This window comes from Crassostrea angulata, chromosome 5 (genome assembly GCF_025612915.1).
Source record: "Crassostrea angulata isolate pt1a10 chromosome 5, ASM2561291v2, whole genome shotgun sequence".
Classification (NCBI taxonomy): domain Eukaryota; kingdom Metazoa; phylum Mollusca; class Bivalvia; order Ostreida; family Ostreidae; genus Magallana; species Magallana angulata.
This window is the reverse complement of record NC_069115.1, coordinates 33,460,451-33,479,832: the sequence shown is the minus strand read 5'-3', so window position 1 is coordinate 33,479,832 and position 19,382 is coordinate 33,460,451. Positions and strand designations below refer to the sequence as shown.

The 19,382-nt window shown below is 33.9% G+C and overlaps 4 protein-coding genes across 6 annotated transcripts; 3 read left to right on the top strand and 1 right to left on the bottom strand.

Annotated features, from left to right (window-relative positions):
* The first annotated feature begins 6,397 nt into the window (after positions 1 to 6,397).
* Positions 6,398 to 8,022, top strand: LOC128185348 (uncharacterized). The gene is made up of 4 exons (XM_052854965.1): positions 6,398 to 6,452; positions 6,943 to 7,237; positions 7,424 to 7,591; positions 7,869 to 8,022. Exons 1-4 carry the CDS (start codon positions 6,398 to 6,400, stop codon positions 8,020 to 8,022), a joined length of 672 nt encoding a protein of 223 aa, XP_052710925.1.
* On the top strand, positions 8,008 to 9,939 carry LOC128185347 (uncharacterized; the record flags this gene model as incomplete). Its single annotated transcript, XM_052854964.1, has 3 exons — positions 8,008 to 8,718; positions 8,838 to 9,293; positions 9,778 to 9,939. Coding segments are annotated over exons 1-3 (1,179 nt in total), but the record flags the coding sequence as incomplete, so codon positions are not given.
* LOC128185944 (uncharacterized) lies at positions 9,921 to 13,993 on the top strand. Of its 3 annotated transcripts, XM_052855657.1 has the most exons (4): positions 9,921 to 10,009; positions 11,758 to 11,879; positions 12,071 to 12,270; positions 13,054 to 13,993. In XM_052855657.1, the coding sequence occupies exons 3-4, from the start codon at positions 12,126 to 12,128 to the stop codon at positions 13,902 to 13,904; spliced, it is 996 nt and encodes a 331-aa protein (XP_052711617.1). In that variant the 5' UTR covers positions 9,921 to 10,009; positions 11,758 to 11,879; positions 12,071 to 12,125; the 3' UTR covers positions 13,905 to 13,993. The 3 variants fall into 3 exon arrangements, 1 of the variants encoding a protein (XP_052711617.1); XR_008243864.1 differs by lacking the exon at positions 13,054 to 13,993 and having other exon boundaries at positions 9,940 to 11,879; positions 12,071 to 12,097; XR_008243865.1 differs by lacking the exons at positions 12,071 to 12,270; positions 13,054 to 13,993 and having other exon boundaries at positions 9,940 to 11,067.
* Positions 13,994 to 14,410: 417 nt separating this feature from the next.
* Positions 14,411 to 16,371, bottom strand: LOC128185945 (ATP-dependent DNA helicase RecQ-like). Its single transcript, XM_052855658.1, has 2 exons — positions 15,754 to 16,371; positions 14,411 to 15,463 (listed from the first exon to the last, which is right to left on the bottom strand). The coding sequence occupies exons 1-2, from the start codon at positions 16,194 to 16,196 to the stop codon at positions 15,160 to 15,162; spliced, it is 747 nt and encodes a 248-aa protein (XP_052711618.1). The 5' UTR covers positions 16,197 to 16,371; the 3' UTR covers positions 14,411 to 15,159.
* Between the last annotated feature and the right edge of the window lie 3,011 nt (positions 16,372 to 19,382).

Below are 19,382 nucleotides of genomic sequence, written 5' to 3'. Positions count from 1 at the left end.
TGTATATACGTGTATAAGCCTACAAACATAAACACCGTAGCTAAATTGGAAAGTAAAAATACTTTATAAATACATACTCTCAGAAATGAATGCTGCTGCCGACTGTTTGACTAAAAATGTTTGTTTTCTGCTGTCGATATCAAGAGCAATCGGAAAAAGATCTTCGCCGAGGCCTAGTGATTTCTCCAGTCCCGCCATGTTGAACTCTTCTGATGACGTCACGCACCAAACTTGCCTAAGCTCTAGGCAGGCTGTAGATTTGGTGACCTCGTTTAAAATCGAAAGTACACCGATGGTACACGTTGGTAACCAATTGCTACCGATTGCAACCATTTGCATCCGTTGGTGACCTAACATGCCAATGGTAACAATCTGTTGAACCCTGAACGCATCTATTGACTGTATTTTTTTTTAATACTAGTATACAAAAACGTTTACAGTTACAAGTAACTCAAAATAAATTATCACTGTCAAATAGTAAATTTTAATCAAAATATTAGCAAAAAGTTTGTTTACAAGCAACACTAAATCCTTTTCACTTTGCCTGTGTAGTACTCGGCCATAAAAAAGTTGTCTTTGGTGTCCTCACATACGCCCCATGGGCAGCTTTCTTTCAACTCCTACACATTTTGGAAAACTTATGATGTCCATAAAGCCCTTGACCAAATTTATGAAATTCATGGTCAGGTGTTCGGGCCTTAGGGCGGAGCCAATGTGGACATTCTTTACTCCCATAAAAATTTTAAAAAAATATTCTTTGAAAATCTTTGAAAATGCGGTTTGTATGTCGTTAACAACTCTACATTGTAAATTGATCTTGCAAACCAAAGGGTAAATTGAATTAGCCCTAAGGCTTAATAAACTACTAGACTTTGACCCGTGCGTGCACGGGTTGGCATTGCATATTATGTCGGACATTTACGAAATATATACATAAAATTTGCACACCATGTTGACATTATGAACTCTCGGAATTTTTCATATTAAACGCAATGAGTTAGAGTTAATATCTCCCGTATTTTCTTTCATGAACAGAATATATAGCAGATTTAATGAAAATTTACAATTATTTGTAATATCGTTTTTTAGTTTATCCATGCAAATGTGACATTGTGGAAACATAAACTAAAGTGCATCCCGTGATTTATCGTAAATGTAATGCGCATAATGCGCATGCGCAAGATTGTAAAATCCGAAAAATTCAGATGATTTCCGGATTTTTGAAAGGAATTTTCTTTGATTATTAATTAGCGAAGCCTGATTGAGAGAAAATAAAAACAAATGGTAATCTCCAAGTACCAATGATGAAAAATGTATAAAACAAAATATTTGAATTTTTTATTTCAATATACTAGTATAGATGCATGATTTCTGTTTTAGGAAATCTACTCTTATTCCCCGTGCGTTGTATGCTAGTGTTTGCATTGTGCTTGTAGAAATAAACCGTATGCATGTTTTATGCATTATAATTATAACTGAATATTAAAATGTTTGGTCCCTGGAACTAGGGTATAGGTAGTCCGAGATTGTACCGACTCTAACCCCCTCCCTTCTCGTCTCGTTATAACATTATAACCTGTTATAAAATTGTTCATTTAAGAATAATAGGCGGGGTTACAGCAAGAGGAGTACCGGAAGGCGTTAAGACGTCATCGGAAGCTACAAATGAGAAATCGAGACCCTCTGACAGGTCCATCTAAGAGTTGTGGTACTGGAGTGACCGTCAAGGTCCGTACTAGGCTTCTATTAAGACTTATTTGTCTCCTTAAAAAAAAGAAGAGCTCTATGTAAAGGAAAAGGACAACTTTCAAATTTTAAAGCTATAGCTTGCGGACTTTTTCTTTACTTAGTGATAGTTTATAAATTAAACAGACCAAATTTCAAAATAAAAGGACGACCTGATGCATATAATATTTTACCACAAAGCCTTCTTAACGCATTTAAACATAATATAAGCAAGCTTGAATTGAATTGCAGAACCATGTTTTTTTTCCAATCATTTGAAATATTCATAGAAATTAATTTTATCCAACACTGCATATTTTACATAGCAAACACCACAGTTTTTGCATTCATACTATGAATATAATTCCGAATTTATATTATAGACAAGATAAATACGCTTGCATACAGATTGCCAGGCCTAGGTCTTTGTGTAAAGAAGAGGACTTGAAGCCCATGTTTTTGTTCTTAATTAAACACTGAAATTTGTGACTGTGATAAGATGACTTAATAAACATTCATAAACTTTCTTGATCTTGAACAGTAAAATGTGTGACTGATTATTCATCGACTACTCGGTTAATGTGTCTGATTATTAAGTATATACTTTTTTGTTCAAATTGTCTATTAGGTCCTTTTAGACCTTCCGTTTGCTGTGCTACGCGTCTGTTAATGAGATTAATAAACAAATATCTTCATTTGGTCTTTTTTTCATTATTTGATCACAGATCTATGATTTGAGTAAAATTAATAATTACATGTATATTAATATTAATTTAAGAAGAATTTCAGATAGCAACATATGCATTCACTCCTGGTAAAATTCTGGTTAAAAAGTAAAAACAGCTGCAAAACAAATGCATAGTTGATTATTAGTGTATAGACTGATATGATAAGACTTGCGGGTAGTCTGATACCCCGCGCAAGGTTGCGACACATTTATGCAACTTTCAGATAGATGTTGAGACTTAAGGAATATGACAGGATGACACATATTTCTCACCAATTAACAAACACAGAACTTGCCTTTTCTTTTTATTGTTGAGTGTGTAATGTTTTAAAAGAACTTCTTAAAGCGTCCGAGTGGGTGTGTTTGTGTGTGGGGGGGGGGGGGGGGGGGCGCAAACGGCTTGAGTGACACGCTATTCTAATGGTGTATCTAAGGCTGCGGCCATTTTTAGGGTCGTTATAAAACATCCATGACGAGGAAAAACGCCTGGCAGGATCCTAAAGATCTTTTTTAAAGTCTTTTTCCCGTATTCTATACATTTAATTGTATTTCAATTTACTTCATAAATATTCATAGAAAATAATGTAATAATCATTATTAAGCACAAAATTAGGCCTAGCAAAAATGTTCAAGTACTGTAAAGTTTGATACAATGTAACTCATACTTATTCTTATAACGCCTGTCGTTTACATGGGTTACGTGGTTTATACCCGTTGAATATTTTTTATTTATCACAACTTAATTAATGATCACGTTAATATAAATCTGATTTTATATTTATTTCTAAATAAATCAAAACTCACTATTGAAATGCTATATTTATGTTTTAATTTTTATGCATCATTCTGACGCCTGCCGAGGCAACTTGTACGCCTTTTGTATTTTATGCCATATCTTTTTTAGTATTTTTATACATGTACACGTAAATAACTTCAGTGTGCTAAATAGTTATATCTTATCGTTTGATTATTTTCATACCTTTTTGTTTTGATTGATAGAATATTCAAACAATGAAATGCTTTTGTTGGTGATTCATACGTGATATAACGGTAGGGATATTGCCAAAAAAAAAAACAAAAACAAAACAAAAACAAACAAAACAAAACAAACAAGCAAACAAACTGCATTATCCCCGATAACTAAATTAATCTTAATCAGTACGTTAGATAAAAGATAATGCCAAATCGTCATGATAATTTAAGTCTGACTTTATACATGTACAATAAAATGATCACTTTGTTCAGTCCGTGATTTGTCTTAGTTTGTTGAAGGTGTTAACCAATCAAAATACTGGTTAGAGATGAATCAATTTCCATAAGAAAAATAGGAAATCATACCTGGAAGAAATAAATGTAATATAATACATACACAAACATTTACAGAAGAGGAGGTATTATATATAATATTATAATTCGAGGAACCCTTTTACTCAGTATGCATTTTTTTTAGTTTTTCACCGGTAGTGAAAAAATTTCATATTAAAATTTTATATTTACAAAGAAATATGACTCAAATAAGAATCTGGGTTGTCTTACCTTTAGTCTAAATTTTGAGTTTATTGGTTAGGTGTAAATACACAATTTTAAACAGATAATGTAAATAATAAACGCAATTTTTTTCTTCTTATAAGACTGAACACTATTTTTTTATTGTTTTTTTTAGACGCATTTAAGTGGATCTTTAATAAATGGTGTGTAATTTGTTTTTCCAATTGTCAACAGGAAATATATGTAGCCCCCAGTGAATTTTCAATCTCCCAGTATACTCTGAAATGAAAACGTCAGTAAATAAAGTTTATTCGCAGTTATGTAATTACTTCAAAACAACATGATAAAAATAAATCAAAAATGAGTTAACATGAACTATCATCTTTCAGATACAAAATCAGCGGTTGCTTTAAATTGCAGCTTTCCTGGCCTGAAGTTTTTTATCATCAGATTTTAAAAACATTTTTCTATATATATATTCCTATGTGGAAATTTCACCCCTATTATGACCCCACCCTATCCCTGGGGATCACGATTTTAACAATTTTTGAATCATCATTACTTATAAGAATGCTCCAAGAAAGTTACAGCTATTTTAGCAAAATGGTTTTGGAGTCTCCTATATATTCTACTATCATTTATGTAAATACCCCCCCCCCCTCGTTGTGTTCCCTAGCTACCCTCGGGAATATTGATTTGAAATAAAAAAGCAAGAAATAAACCCACTCTACCTTATGACGCTTCAATACAAATTACAACTTTTCTGGCCGAATGATTATTGAGAAGATTTTAAAAATGTACTTCTATATATTGCTATGAAAGATATCTAACCCCCCGCCCATCACAGTTTCACCTACTCCTGAAATCGTGGTCTGAACAAACATGAATCATTACGGGTTTTTGCACTGAAAAGAATTCTGACAGTATACAATTATTTAATGCTTGAGCAGTCAATAGACCAGAATATTTTTCCCGAGGTGCAGGGAACAGCTGTTCCCTTCACCAAGGGAAAAAATTCTGGTCTATTGACTGTTCAAGCATTAAATATTTGTTTTATCACCTAATTCCTTTTTTAGTTTTCGGGGTTTACAATTTTGCATATTGCATATGGTTTTAGTGCCATTATGTAATATACTAAGATTTTTTTTATATCTTTTACATGCACAAAACCTAGTGCATGCATTACAAACTCTCAGTTTAATATTAGTTTACACAAAGAAGGGGGAGTCTTCAACCCATTAGATTTTAAATAGTCTTTTACCTTATATGAGGCTTTAAAACTGTTGAATATTTGATACTCCATTTTGATAACATTGAATTTGGTTTCACCAAGTACTAAAAACAGCGTCTATGTAAAGGAATATACATTCCCCGAGAACTATCGAAAGGATGTAACATTAACATACCTGCGTTCTGAAATACGTTGCCGGTCCTATAGATCACAGTCTATTGACCGGCGGTCCAATAGATCGAAGTCTATTGACCGGCGGTCTAATAGATCGCAGTCTATTGACCGGCAGTTAAAAATAGACGCAAATATTTAATTTGTAATAATACAACAAAATCCCTTTGATTAGGTAATAATAAATGATAGTAAAGGTTAATTTAGTAATAGCACATGTAAAGAATTGATAAAAACGTACGTGTAGATGAAAACTTCTCATAAATTGAAAATTTATCTGACTTATACATGTAATTATATTCAAAATGCATTGTTTACCATAAAACAGTATGGATAAGATGCTAATGATTTTATTTAATTGCGCCTGCGATACCGAATGAATATTTGCTTGATTAAAAAATTTAAAGAAATGCATATTTAAAGCGGATTTAAAACTATGAACTTTGTTTTTAAACGAAATCACATCTCACATATGACTGAATTGATTACAATTATACGCTCTCTGTTCTTTCCATACAACAGAACCTTTGGTCAATGTAGTCAATGAAAATTAAATACGTTTTAATGTCTTTTTCTTTCTTTACTTGCTCAATAAATACTCGATATCTCCAAAGATAAAAACCTCGTAGTAAACTGAAATATAAAAGGACAGAATTTATAATTTTTCAAAACACTCTATGCTTCACATCAGTGGTTTTAAAAAATGCGCATCCCAGCTCAAATTATCTATAATGGCAAAACACGGGTAAAAAGCACGAGTCAAATTCAGCCGATGATACGTAAAGTTTTTAATGTGATAATGATAAAATTTGATTACATGGCCCTTGTTGTGTCTGAACTTAAGTCATAAGGACATGTGCTATTTAACATTCACTCGTTACTCTTGAATGCATCTAGCTAACCGAAAAGCAATTACAAAAAATCAGTCTTATAAAAGAAGAAGGAAGTATGATGTTCCTCTTTGTCTGTAAAAAAAGCACATCAGTGTCGATGCTATTGAAAAAAAAAAGATTTGGGAAACTATAGGACCACAATCATAACGCTTATAAAACGTAATGGAGATTTGTGTCACATTCGCAATTTTCTATATGGGGATGTTCTACGTTCATGGTATGACATTATATTACCTTTGCAAAAATAAGATAATGCCGTGGTAGCGAATATAAAACCACTTTATTTTGTATGACTTTGTATGAATAATTTGCTCATTTTCAATGTTACAAGAGGTCATATTAGAGTGAGAAAATATGTACTACATGCATACAACACGAATCATGACTTATTACGCGTGTAAAAGTTAAACTTATTACTGCAAACATAGATTAATAAAATATAATAATAATTGATAGTGTAAAAATACTTTTCTTTAATGATTTAGAAATATGGAATGCACAACAAAAAGACCAATATGAAACAAATCAAGAGTTATATGAATCGATATTTTGATAGAAACAATATGTCAATAATGTTTACATAGATATCCTTCAAAGATGAAAACCAATCATACTTAACGAAATGATATTGTTTATTTAGTTTTATTGCTGTGCGTAGTACATCCGTTTGGTTTTTTTACTCTTTCTTGATGACAACATATGAACAGACCTGCAAGCAGCAACAACACAGAGCACGTTGTATTCATCAGGATCAACAACAGCTGAGAGAATAATCACATTATCAGAAACAACAACTTCATCCACTGAGGAAATGTCAACTACAGACAAAACTTCTCTGACTCCAACATCATTGCTATCAACGACATTCACAAAAGAAAAACTATCATCAAAGACTGAAACGCCAACAACATCTACTGAAAAAATTACCACATCGACCACGGTGTTACCTGAAACAACGACATCAACAACTGAAAAACTAACATCAACGGCTAAAACGCCAACATCATCTACTGAGAAAATTACGTCTACTTCGATGGGGCCACTAACAAGTCAAACATTGATATCAAAAAGAGATAAAACAACATTTACGACCAAAGAAATCACCTCATTAACTCAGAAAATAACCACACCAACAAAGACATTAGCATCAACACATGTAGAAACGACAACACCGACTCTGGAAATAACCACATTGACCGAAAAGATAACCTCGACTGAAAATGTGTCAACAGTCATACCATTTGTCACACAAATGACAAAATCAGATAACAAAGAAGAAGTAATCGCTGCACTAGGTACCATTGCTGGTGTCTCTTTATTAGCCAACGTGATATTGTCTATCCTGTTGTTTAGAAAGTAAGTTCTATGATAAAAATCAAATGAGAGTAAAACGTGTCAATTCCTGTTATCCAAGTAGATGTACTAAGAGTTTAATTCCATTTTGAAAAAAAAAAAGATTTTTGTTCATAAACAATCATTTAAATACGGCATCATGGTATCATTTTTGCCCATTTCCTTTTTTTAGATGAACTTATTTTTTTTACTATGAACAACAGAATCTAGTTTAAGACATGCAAAAAATGTGTATAGTTTTTTGGAATATGCAATAAAATGCATTCCGTTGCTTTTGTAGCTGTAGACGAATATCTGGTGACATCGACACAACGCCAATTTATTCGAATGAAAATATTCAGCATACTGATCAAACAGAAATGTACACAGGGCTGGACGTAAAGGAAGATGGTTCTGTATACCAGACATCATCTTCCCAAGTCAAGGGTTTCTGATCCGTACCTCTCCTCACAAACCCTTGACAGATTTAGCGATAAAAACTGTGGCTAATTTTCATTGGTTCCAAGGGTAAAGCTTGGATCCAATGAAAAGATATCTCTCATAATCAAATACGTCATGCAAAAACAGTAATGGCTGCCTCCGTAAGTGGAGGCATGTGCCGACTGTGTTGGGGTCCGGTACCATTAAAATACCGGCGATTAATCTTTTCATCATCATTTAAGGTTTTAAAACAACTGACAGAAGTTCTGAATTACAGCCCGAGTCAAAATGACGGACATTCCCATTATTTGTGTTATGTATGTTTCAACAAATTGAACAAATTAGAGAAAATTGACTTTGACGTTGAAAATAAGTTAAACGCATTAGCTGTGGAAAAAGCTTCCATATTACAAGAATTACGGAACAAAAATACTGTAAATAAACTATCGTCGAGGGCAATAGAGACGTCCGTATCAACGAAGGCTTCAGTTGGAATTTCCTCGCGTGTGGTTACATGTCCCAACGAAAATACTGTCACCCCTACAAAATGTATTAACCGCACCAAAAGGACAATTCTCCACACTCCAACCCCACGCAAATCCAAGGTGCATATTCTTGGAACACCCAGGAAAACAGTGTTGCGGATGGAAACTTCAGCTTCCTCCAGAAAGCGGCCTCAACAATTGCTGTTCTCCCCAATGAAAGCCAAGGTACTCATGAATGGTTCATATATATCAGCTTTTAGTAGTTATAGTTAAAGAATCACAAGTTTAGATTATATCAAACAATATACATGTATTATAATTATTATATTGAAATTAACTTATAGATATCATACAGAGGACAAAATGACAGAAAAGTTCGGACAAAAATAATAAGAGAGAAAGGACTGTATAGTGTGATGGTGGGAATTGTCAGAGGCAATAAACCAGAGGTCATTCTTAATAAACTGGTGAAAGTTAAAAACTTTAAAGAGAAGGCAGTGAAAGTTCTTTCAAAGTGTGTGAAAGAAGAATGTAAACTTCTTTGTGGTAAAAATGATCCTTCAATTTTGAGGGGCAATACCTCTGAGGACATAATTTCAATTGATTTTCTAAAAATTGCAAATGAACTGAAAGAGAAAGCTCCAGCCTTCTCCCAGATACTGGAGGATACTATGAACACTACCAAGCCTGTAGCTTTGGTATCTTCAGCAGCAGTTATTTTGCACCACAGAAACCAAAATATGTCACTTATTCACCATGCTGTAGGTCAGTTATTAGACCATGGTGGAGCCACTGATGAAGTATGTGCATTTATTCAATTATTCTCACTAGTATCACCTTCATTCTAAGGTTAAGGACTTAAAAATTCAATCCCTAAACAAACTCATTTTTTACAATAATCATTTCCAGTTTTACTTTTTTCATCTAAAATTAATGCAATCTTTGAAAAAAATACTCAAAATATTCAGGACACAAGGATTATATTTAGGATATTCATTACTCACTGTAATCATCATTTAAACAGCTAATTTACTCGAAGTAATTTATTTGTTTGTTTATTGTTGATTGTATCACCCTACCTCGTAGGTTTTATATTTTGAAACATATTAGATTTGGACAGTATGATAACAATTTAATGTTCAGACTGATGTAAATTCATTATGATTTTAAACATTTCACTTGCCATTGTTTTCCTTATCAAATTACAATTAAGATTTAGATTTGTGTTAATGTGTGATTGCACATAAGTATGTATTACATGATCTACATTTCATTTCATATTAGACAATAGATTTGCTTAGATGCCTTGGATTTTCTGTGGGCTGTTCAGCTACTCACAAGAAGCATGTTTCACTGATTGACATTCAGAAGAAGAAGATAGAGAACACAATTCTATGTCAGGTGCATCAATCAAGTCTTCAGTGCAACAAGAAGAAAACCAAAGAAATGGTATCTGCACTCCATGAACAAGATGTGACTGATAGTTCCAGTTATTTCACAGACTCCAGTCAGCAAGGTATATGTTCTAGAGTGACAATGCACTCATACTTTGACATGAACTTTTCAACTGCCTACGTCAGTGACACAGCCACTGCTAAGTCAAATATGTCATGCTACACAACAGATTCATGCAACTATACATGTACATCTACCGTCCCACAAGCTTGCCATCTTCTGCCACTTAATATATTCACTAAAGTTGGGTTGGTACAATGTCCTGCTGTGTCCATGTGCTCAAGCTTTGAGGTAGATCCAAGTAGTTGTGTTGCCCAGTCAAATGACAAGTCCACAAAATGTTATGGGGAGAAGTACATTTCTCGAATTGAAAGTCAGTTAAAAGAATCTGAAATTCAGCCCCCGTTCGATATAATTGGTGACAATTTGGACATTCTTAAATCGACTTCTTCTATGACAAAAGAAAATCAAAGGAAAAGTTTTCACTGGTTTATCTTAGTTGGTTTACAACGAAGAGAGCTAGATTCAACTATGCTGGATGATAAACCCAAGCATGACATTTTATCACTACCAAACCATTCATTTTTACCCAATGCCCAAGACATCAATATTTTGGAAAGAAACATGAACCATCATATACAGAAGGTTATCACAAGACATGTTAAATGCTTAAAGTCTTTTGCTCATTGTGTTCCAAAACACATCGATCATCCTTTCATGGAGGAAACCTCAAAAAAGTCAACTCATTTCATACTTGATTTGCTTGACAAAAATGAAAATTTGCATGATGACATAATTAGCATATTGGAGCACATTCATCAGAAGTATATAGCACATACTCTTGGGGAAAAAGCAGAAGTTTTAGAAAGGAAAGTATTTGGTGGTGATGTGCTTACTAATGAGCGAGCATACACAGCACAACTCGCAATGCAGAACTGTGAAACAGATTATTACAAACTGGGAGGACTTATTCACAGACCAGAGGGCCTTCACAGAATGATGAACTTTTTGCTGGTATTCCCCTTGGTTGATATTCTGTTCCTGTTCTAAGAATTGGTTCAGTTCCTGTTTTGGAGTTGTTGGTTATTTGGATGGTTTCTGCTTGTGTTTGTTACTCTTGTAAGTGTTCCATTATCATTATTTTATTACAAGTTAGATGAATTACTGTAGAATTATTATTATTTGTGATTTCAAGATTTTTGGATACTCACCTGTGAATTTACATCCTTGATAAATGAATTTATTATTCATTTTTAAACAAGATAGTAAAAATTCTATGAGCCTCAAGTTTAATATAAAAAATACAATGAATTAAAAAAAAAATAACCCCCACACATATAAGTGATTCCACAGTCAAAATGCATAGGTATTGAAAATGGATGCTGGTAGTTTAGCCACCACTTTTTTTATTAAACACTTTACTTTAATCCATTATATACAATTTCCCAAGTGTTATGCAATGCCTTAGTATGATGCTTCAGGTTTGTTTGCATGAAATTTGAAATTTAACTAACATTGCATATTGTTCACAAATTAAAGCCTACTAACAGTTGAAGTGAAAGAATTTGTAATGTTTGAATTGTCAAATTTACTTCAAAAGAATCAACTATTTTTTTTTCTATGGCACATCAATCATAAAAAGTAAAAATCTGATGAATTATGTTTTCTAAAAAGGCATACTTTGTTAATATATATATTTCATATCAGTAGTCAGTACATGTATATCGGGGATATTATTTAATATTTTTGCAATTCATTTTATTAATCTGATACATGTATCAATAATTGCTCTTGTATTTTCTTGACTAGTTTATATACCAGGAGTTCTACAAACCATCCTCTGCATTTGAACAAGGAACACTCTATCAACTTCGAAATGTCATTCACAGAGTGGATGTTACTGGAAAAGATAAAGTTGTTGAAGCATACAGGTATGTCTATTAATTGGTTTAATTTTCCTAACTTAAGGAGATAAACACAGATATTTTATTGTCAGTCTGTTTTGGTTTTGTTTGTTTTTTGTGTGTTTATTTTTGGGGGTTTTTTTTGGGGGGGGGGGGGGGTGTGTACTGAAAATTGTACATGTAGTTATACATCCATATAATCCATAAAATTTTCATAGAGCTCATTATGCTTTTGTGGAGGATGCTTTGGATGCATTTATACTTGGGGCCACAATGGATGTTATGGGACTGAATGACCTAAATGGATCTCCTCAACAGTGGAACCCCAACATTTTATCAATGTATTCAAATGAGGAGCAGCTATCATGGCTTAGAAATCTGGCTGAGGCAGTGATCAACAAACATATCAACTTGCAAGGTTAACATTACATGTAACCCCATTGAAACATGTACAAAGTTCATACCGTGATTCTCTTTCTCATAATGAATATGACATTCTATTAATTAAGCAAGGAAAATCAATACAGTATATGACTAATATATGCTTTTTGTTTTGAATACAACACATAATTCACCTGCTGATTATTCATAGTTTACATTTAAGTCATTTTTTTAAGCCGATTTTCTTCCTTTTCCACCTATGCAGTTTATAGCAAAATCATAACCATCTAACCATAAAAATCAATCAAGGTTAATTCCATGAACATTATTCATTGAGGAGACACATAGGGATAAGTTTTATAAAACAATACTAATTATTATTTATCTTTGAGGAGACACATAGGTATAAGTTTTATAGAATAATAGTAATTATTATACTTTCATGTTAAATACTAAAATCTGATTGGTTTAGACGCAGTTGACAATTCATTCTAATACCCTCGGCGTTAGCAACACACTTGGCAACAAGCCGATAGAACGAATTGTTACATGCGCGTATATTATGCGCGTACGGTTCGCCGTAGAACTCACGTCTTTTCTATATAAAAGCAGTAAAATTTGCTATAAAATAAAGACATTCAGTATAATAAAATAAATAGTGCCTGCTTGGGAGGGTACCAGTTGAAATTGATATTCAATGGTTTTCGAGGGGTGTCAATTTCAACTGGTACCCTCCCAAGCAGGCACTATTTATATATTATTATGTTCGGTTAACATTTATTTTGTTCTAATGAAACTTTTCAAATTTCTAAACTCCCAGGATCAACTCATCTCCAAGATTTGGTTGAAGAAGCTGCCAGGCTAGACGCACAAAATGCCAGGCTACATAGCATGTTTGATGCCGTCACCAGTCAGTATATGTGCACGTGTCAGAAAAACTACAAGACAATTGGACACTTTAAACGCCATCTAGAGAGAGAACACAATTGGCATTTCCTTACTGCTGCACGAGAAGAACCCAAAAAGGGGGACAAGGTTGCAGTATGGCGGTCGTCGTTCATGAAAGCTGCTCTTATCTTAAGAGATACATCTGATGCTTATAAAATGGGCGACGGAAACCGGATATTTTTGAATGCAAAATTTGAAATGCTGTGTGCAAATGTTGCCGGGCATACCAAGTATCAGCTTTGGCTGTGGAGAATGATGGCCTATGAACAGGCCATCTTAACACCTAAGCAAGCCTTTGAATACAAATGGAATACAACAGCAAATCTTAACGGAACTATTGATGGAAACATTCCAAATGACAACTTAGTGGAAATTTGTGTTCAGCTAGTAAAGAAGAAAATAAAAGAGCAGGGTTCAAACTTTACCTTTAATAGTGCCCAGACTACAGCATTAGCATGTCAAATCCAAGATGAGCTGAGAGAGAATATTAGGTATCAGGTGTCAATGAAACCCTCTGGTAAATCAAGGACAAAGACTGATAAATCTTCTGACATAAATTTGATGCTGATGGAGTTGATGGCAGGTGACATCTTTGAAAACATTCAAGGGCGCCAATTTGAAAATTTCAAAAACATAAAAGATGTTTTTGAAAAGGTAAACCTTCATAAACTGCACATTTGGATAAGTAAGCAAAAGGAGAGAGCATCGTTTGAAATGATGTAAAAGTTTATACATTGTGAATGTGTGTTATCAATTAATATGAACTGAGAATTCATTTTAACGAGTCAACATAAAGGGCAATAATAGCTAGATTCTGACTTGTTATAATTTTTTATGTATTTTTAAGCTGAATTTTTAGTAATTTTGGAATCAATTTAACTTTAAAAAAACCCAACTTATTCCATTTTGAAAAAATGAGGTTCTCACGGGTTCTTAAAGTGAGTCATATAATCACTAGAATAACTTCTAGAGAAAATAATTCAGAACTATTCAGGTTCTAAATTTACACCATGCTAAAAATTCTGCTTGCATGATGTAGGCTATTTAAGTGTGATTGAAAATATACATAAAATAAAATTTTATCTGTGAAATTTACTTATCTTTTATTAAATTCTGACAAAATTAAACTTCAATATGCACAACTTAATACATCAAGTGAAGTCGTTTTCAGAGTCTGATGAACCATATATTATAATATCATCAAATACATCATCAAAAATCTTAATCACTTGTTCAGCAGTGTCGAGCAGCCAGATTGTTCCATATTCCATCACATCGCTTGTTGTAAATATTCTGTGACAATTGTCAGTAATACACTTAATAGTTTCTACACTTAGTTCCGAATTGTTGCCAAATAACTTAGGTAGATTACTTTGTAAAAGTTCTAGTTTATGTTTGAGAGTTATCTTATTCTCATCAGTCACATCACGTTGAAATGCGTCCTCTTCCTGTGGCTCAATTGCATTAAATACAGGATGAGATAGCCTAGGACAGTCTAAGCATTTGCAGGTCTTTTCACAAAAATCACAACATTCATGCAAGTGTTCAAAAATGTGTGAATGAGCGTTGTATGCTTTACACAAAATGTTTCTTCGGCACTGATCCTCTGATTTTATCAATGAAAGAACGTCGCTGTCTATTTTTTTTAAATGTCCCTTATGATTTTTGTATAAAATTAATTCAACAGAGAATTCACCATCTCTTCCTGCCCTGCCCATTTGCTGTACTAGTGTGTCAAGGTCACGTGGAGGTCCATAGTGAACAACATTATGCAGGCCTTTAAAGTTCACTCCCATTCCTGCAGCATTTGTACTAATAAGGACCCTAATTTGGCCATCTTCTGACTCCATATCAATGCGAATTTTTTCCTTGATGTGCTCTGCGGTTTTGCTGTGGAACATTTGTACTAAAGAAGCATCACATTTCCGTCTGAACATGGTGTAGAGAACGGCGCAGTCTTTAATGCTTTCACAGAATATCACAATTCTTTGTGCATTTTTTTCCTTGAGTTGAGTTCGTCAATAACCCATGAAAATATGTCACTAATGTCAGAATTATTTTTTACACATTTAACATTAATCTTGATGTTTGGTCTGTCAGGACTGTCAATTATTACAATGTGATTATCACGGAAACATAAACTTTTCAGGATTCGTTTCCTATTTGACGGACTTGCGGTTGCTGTAAGAGAGAGTAGTGGAATGTTCAAACTGAGGGACCTCAACTCGCCGATCTTTGAGAAATGTTCCCTGAAGGCATCATCAGAATCCTTTTTCTCGCCCCTATGAAATACATAATAGCAATAACAGTCAGTCCTTGTAGATGAAATTATGTCACTAATAATTTATTTGCCAATTTACTATATCTTTCATGAAATAATGATTCAATGCTTAAATATTTGACACTCTTACTTGACAAGTGTTAGCTATTTTTATTTCAAATTCAAATAAATTAATACATTTTTTAATCATGAAATGTTGGGCATGAATATTCCTATAAGGGTATTCTAAATTGTATTATCATAAAATAAACTGTATTTATACTGTTAGGTATTAATTCATATATACACTACCATTGATAAACTGTGTGTGCCTCATCAATAACTGTCAACTTGTGTCGTTGAGAAAATTCGGGATGTCGAAATATTCCTCTCCATTTGTCGTTTCCAACCAGCACTTCAGGATTTCCAAAGACAAACTGATAATATCCCCTCGTAACGTCGTCTATACAGCAATCTTTTTTCCCAATATATGTTGCTTTCAAACCTAGACCAGATAGTCTATTCACCTGCTCTTTCATGATGCTGAGAAGTGGGGATATTACCACACACACACTCGACTCGCCAAAGATAATTGGACAACTTTCGTAAATTAAAGATTTTCCACTTCCCGTCCGTGTGCCTACGAAAACGTCCTGGCCAGCCGCTAAGCCCTTTATCCCACGAATTTGATTTTCTGTCAGTTGGATCTGAAAAAAGTTCTGTATCTCCGATATTTTTACACTGATAGCCGCCATGTTGTCTTGTTTACGATATTTATCAAGTAGGTTATGAAAGCTATCGCGCGATTGGTTGAACCCAGTAGTTTAATTTCAGTGCATTCGCTAGATGTCGCACCTGTCAGCCACAGTTTAAATCGCTTAATCTGCCAAGGGTTTGTGGGGAGCAGAGTGGACCGAAAACACTTGGCTAGCGAAGATGACCAGACATTGGCCGGTGAAAGTGACGCCATTTACAGCAATACAAATCTTTGAGATTAAGACTAGCTCAAACATTGCTTAATATACAGTTTATTTTAAAGCGACTCTTTGTTATATGTCTGTATTGCAGTGCGCTGTTTAACACCAGTTATGAACTTTATGCGCAAACAATAAATGCTGAGTAATTTCTTCGTTATTCTTACGAAATAAAATATTAATTATTTAGCTACTAAGTGACAAATCCTAATCACCATTTTACCACTTTTGATTAATTTCCGCGTAGGAATATACATGTACAGATTTTTTGAACATTAAAAAACCTGTCTTCAAACCCCATATTTAGCAGTTTTTGTTCCTAGTAAGGACAGAGTCTTAATGGAAATATCTTAAATTTCTAATGCCTAAATTGATGGACACGGATAAATTTAACTACTGTATGTTTCTATTATTTGTCAACTGATAGAATCTAAAGGTCAAATAAAAACAGGAACTGCTAAAGTATAACGGCAGATTTTAGAGCTGGCATGAGTTCATAACAGCATTTTGTCGCCATATTAGTTTCGATCGCCACTTGGTTATATTACATATGTATTAGTTACACAGTCAGTTTGAGATACTATACGGATTCACCCAGGGTGGGAAATAGAAATCCGTATTTGGCGAGGCGAAGCCGGGTCCCAATAAGGATTTCCATTTCACACCCTGGATGACTCCGTATTATGCCCAAAACTCACTGTGTAATGGGTTTATCACGATGAAGATCTTCACAAGATTTTTAAGAGTTCAATAGCACTTTAAATAATGATATCACATTGAAAATCACATAATAAATTATATATCTGAAGTATCACAGACAAAATATCAGATATTAACAACAAAATTCAACAATAATATAATTTGAAATGAAAAAATCATAAATACAATATCAACAATGAAATAACAACAAATACAAGAGGCCAATTGGCCTTAACGGTCACCTGAGTAGCATATATCCAATACACAAACTTGTCATGGAGTCTCATATATGCATCTAATTAATTTGGTTTCATACTGGAGTAGAAAAATTATAAATTTGTAAAGACAACCACATTTAATTCAAACTGTGAAACCTATAATTTTGGTGAAAAACTAAAAGATCTGGTCTACAAAATAATGAATTCAGTTTTCCTTTCAGGTGTGTGGGAGTAAAGAAGATAATTTTTTAACGTTATATGCATTAACATCTATACATCCATTTTGGCCCTGCCCTAGAGTCAAAACCCATACCCCAGGGGACATGAACATTAAAATTTCAGTAGAGGACTTCCTGGTAAACATAATTATTAGTCGTTTTTTTTTAATACAGATGTGTGAGAATAGAGAAGAAGATTTTTAAACATTATATGCATTAACACTTTATTGCCATATTGCCCCCCCCCCCCCATGTCCTGAACCCCTGACCCAGGGGCCATGAATTTCACAATTTAGGTAAAGGAGAATGTGGATATCATAACCATGTATTCAGTTTTTTGCCCACATGTGTTGGAGTAGAGAAGAAGATTTTTTAAGATTTAAATCATTTTTACTATATGGCCATATTGGCCCCACCCCAGAGCATGAACACCTTACCCAGGGGTCTTGAATTTCACAATTTTAGTAGAGAGCCTCATGGACATCATAATCATGCATTTAGTTTTTAACAAATATATATGGGAGTAGAGAAGAAGATTTTCTAAGATTTAATACATTTTTACTATTTGGCCTGACGGCCCCATCCCAGAGCCTGAACCCCTGACCGAGGGGTCATGAATTTCACAATTTAGGATGAGGGCTTCATGGACATCATAATCATGCATTTAGGTTTTAACAAATATATATGATAGTAGAGAAGAAGATTTTCTAAGATTTAATACATTTTTACTATTTGGCCATATTGGCTCCACCCTAGAGCCTGAACCCCTGACCCAGGGGTCATGAATTTCACAATTTAGGATGAGGGCTTCATGGACATCATTATCATGCATTTAGGTTTTAACAAATATATATGATAGTAGAGAAGAAGATTTTCTAAGATTTAATACATTTTTACTATTTGGCCATATTGGCCCCTCCCTAGAGCCTGAATCCCTGACCCAGGGGTCATGAATTTCACAATTTAGGAAGAGGGCTTCATGGACATCATAATCATGCATTTAGTTTTTAACAAATATATATGGTAGTAGAGAAGAAGATTTTCTAAGATTTAATACATTTTTACTATTTGGCCATATTGGCCCCTCCCTAGAGCCTGAATCCCTGACCCAGGGGTCATGAATTTCACAATTTAGGAAGAGGGCTTCATGGACATCATAATCATGCATTTAGTTTTTAACAAATATATATGGTAGTAGAGAAGAAGATTTTCTAAGATTTAATACATTTTTACTATTTGGCCATATTGGCCCCACCCTAGAGCCTGAATCCCTGACCCAGGGGTCATGAATTTCACAATTTTGGTAGAGGGCCTCATGGACATTATAACCATGCATTCAGTTTTTTCCTCACATGTGTGGAAGTAGAGAAGAAGATTTTTGAAAATTTGGCTTTTTTTGCATATTTGGCCCCGCCCGTGGCACCCCAGGGGGTGTAGAGCCATAAATTTCATAATTTAGATTCTTCTTACCATAGAGATGCTTCACACCAAAAATGGTAACGATTGGCCTGGTAGTTTTCAAGAAGAAGTTAAAAATGTAAAATTGTTAACGCACGACGCACAGACGCACGACGCACAACGCACGACGACGGACGAAGACCAATTGCAATAGGTCACCTGAGTGACTCAGGTGACCTAATAAAATGAAATGTAAATTATATGTGTACAGATGTCAAATGCGCCTTACTTCAATTACATGATATCATTCAATATTTACTGTTTACTGACTTTTAAGTTGATAGTAAATTGACAGTTGCTAAAAACAGTAGGGTTTATTTGCTGTATAAAAACGTTTGCATTTGAATTGACAAAGTCATCAAACAATTTATTAA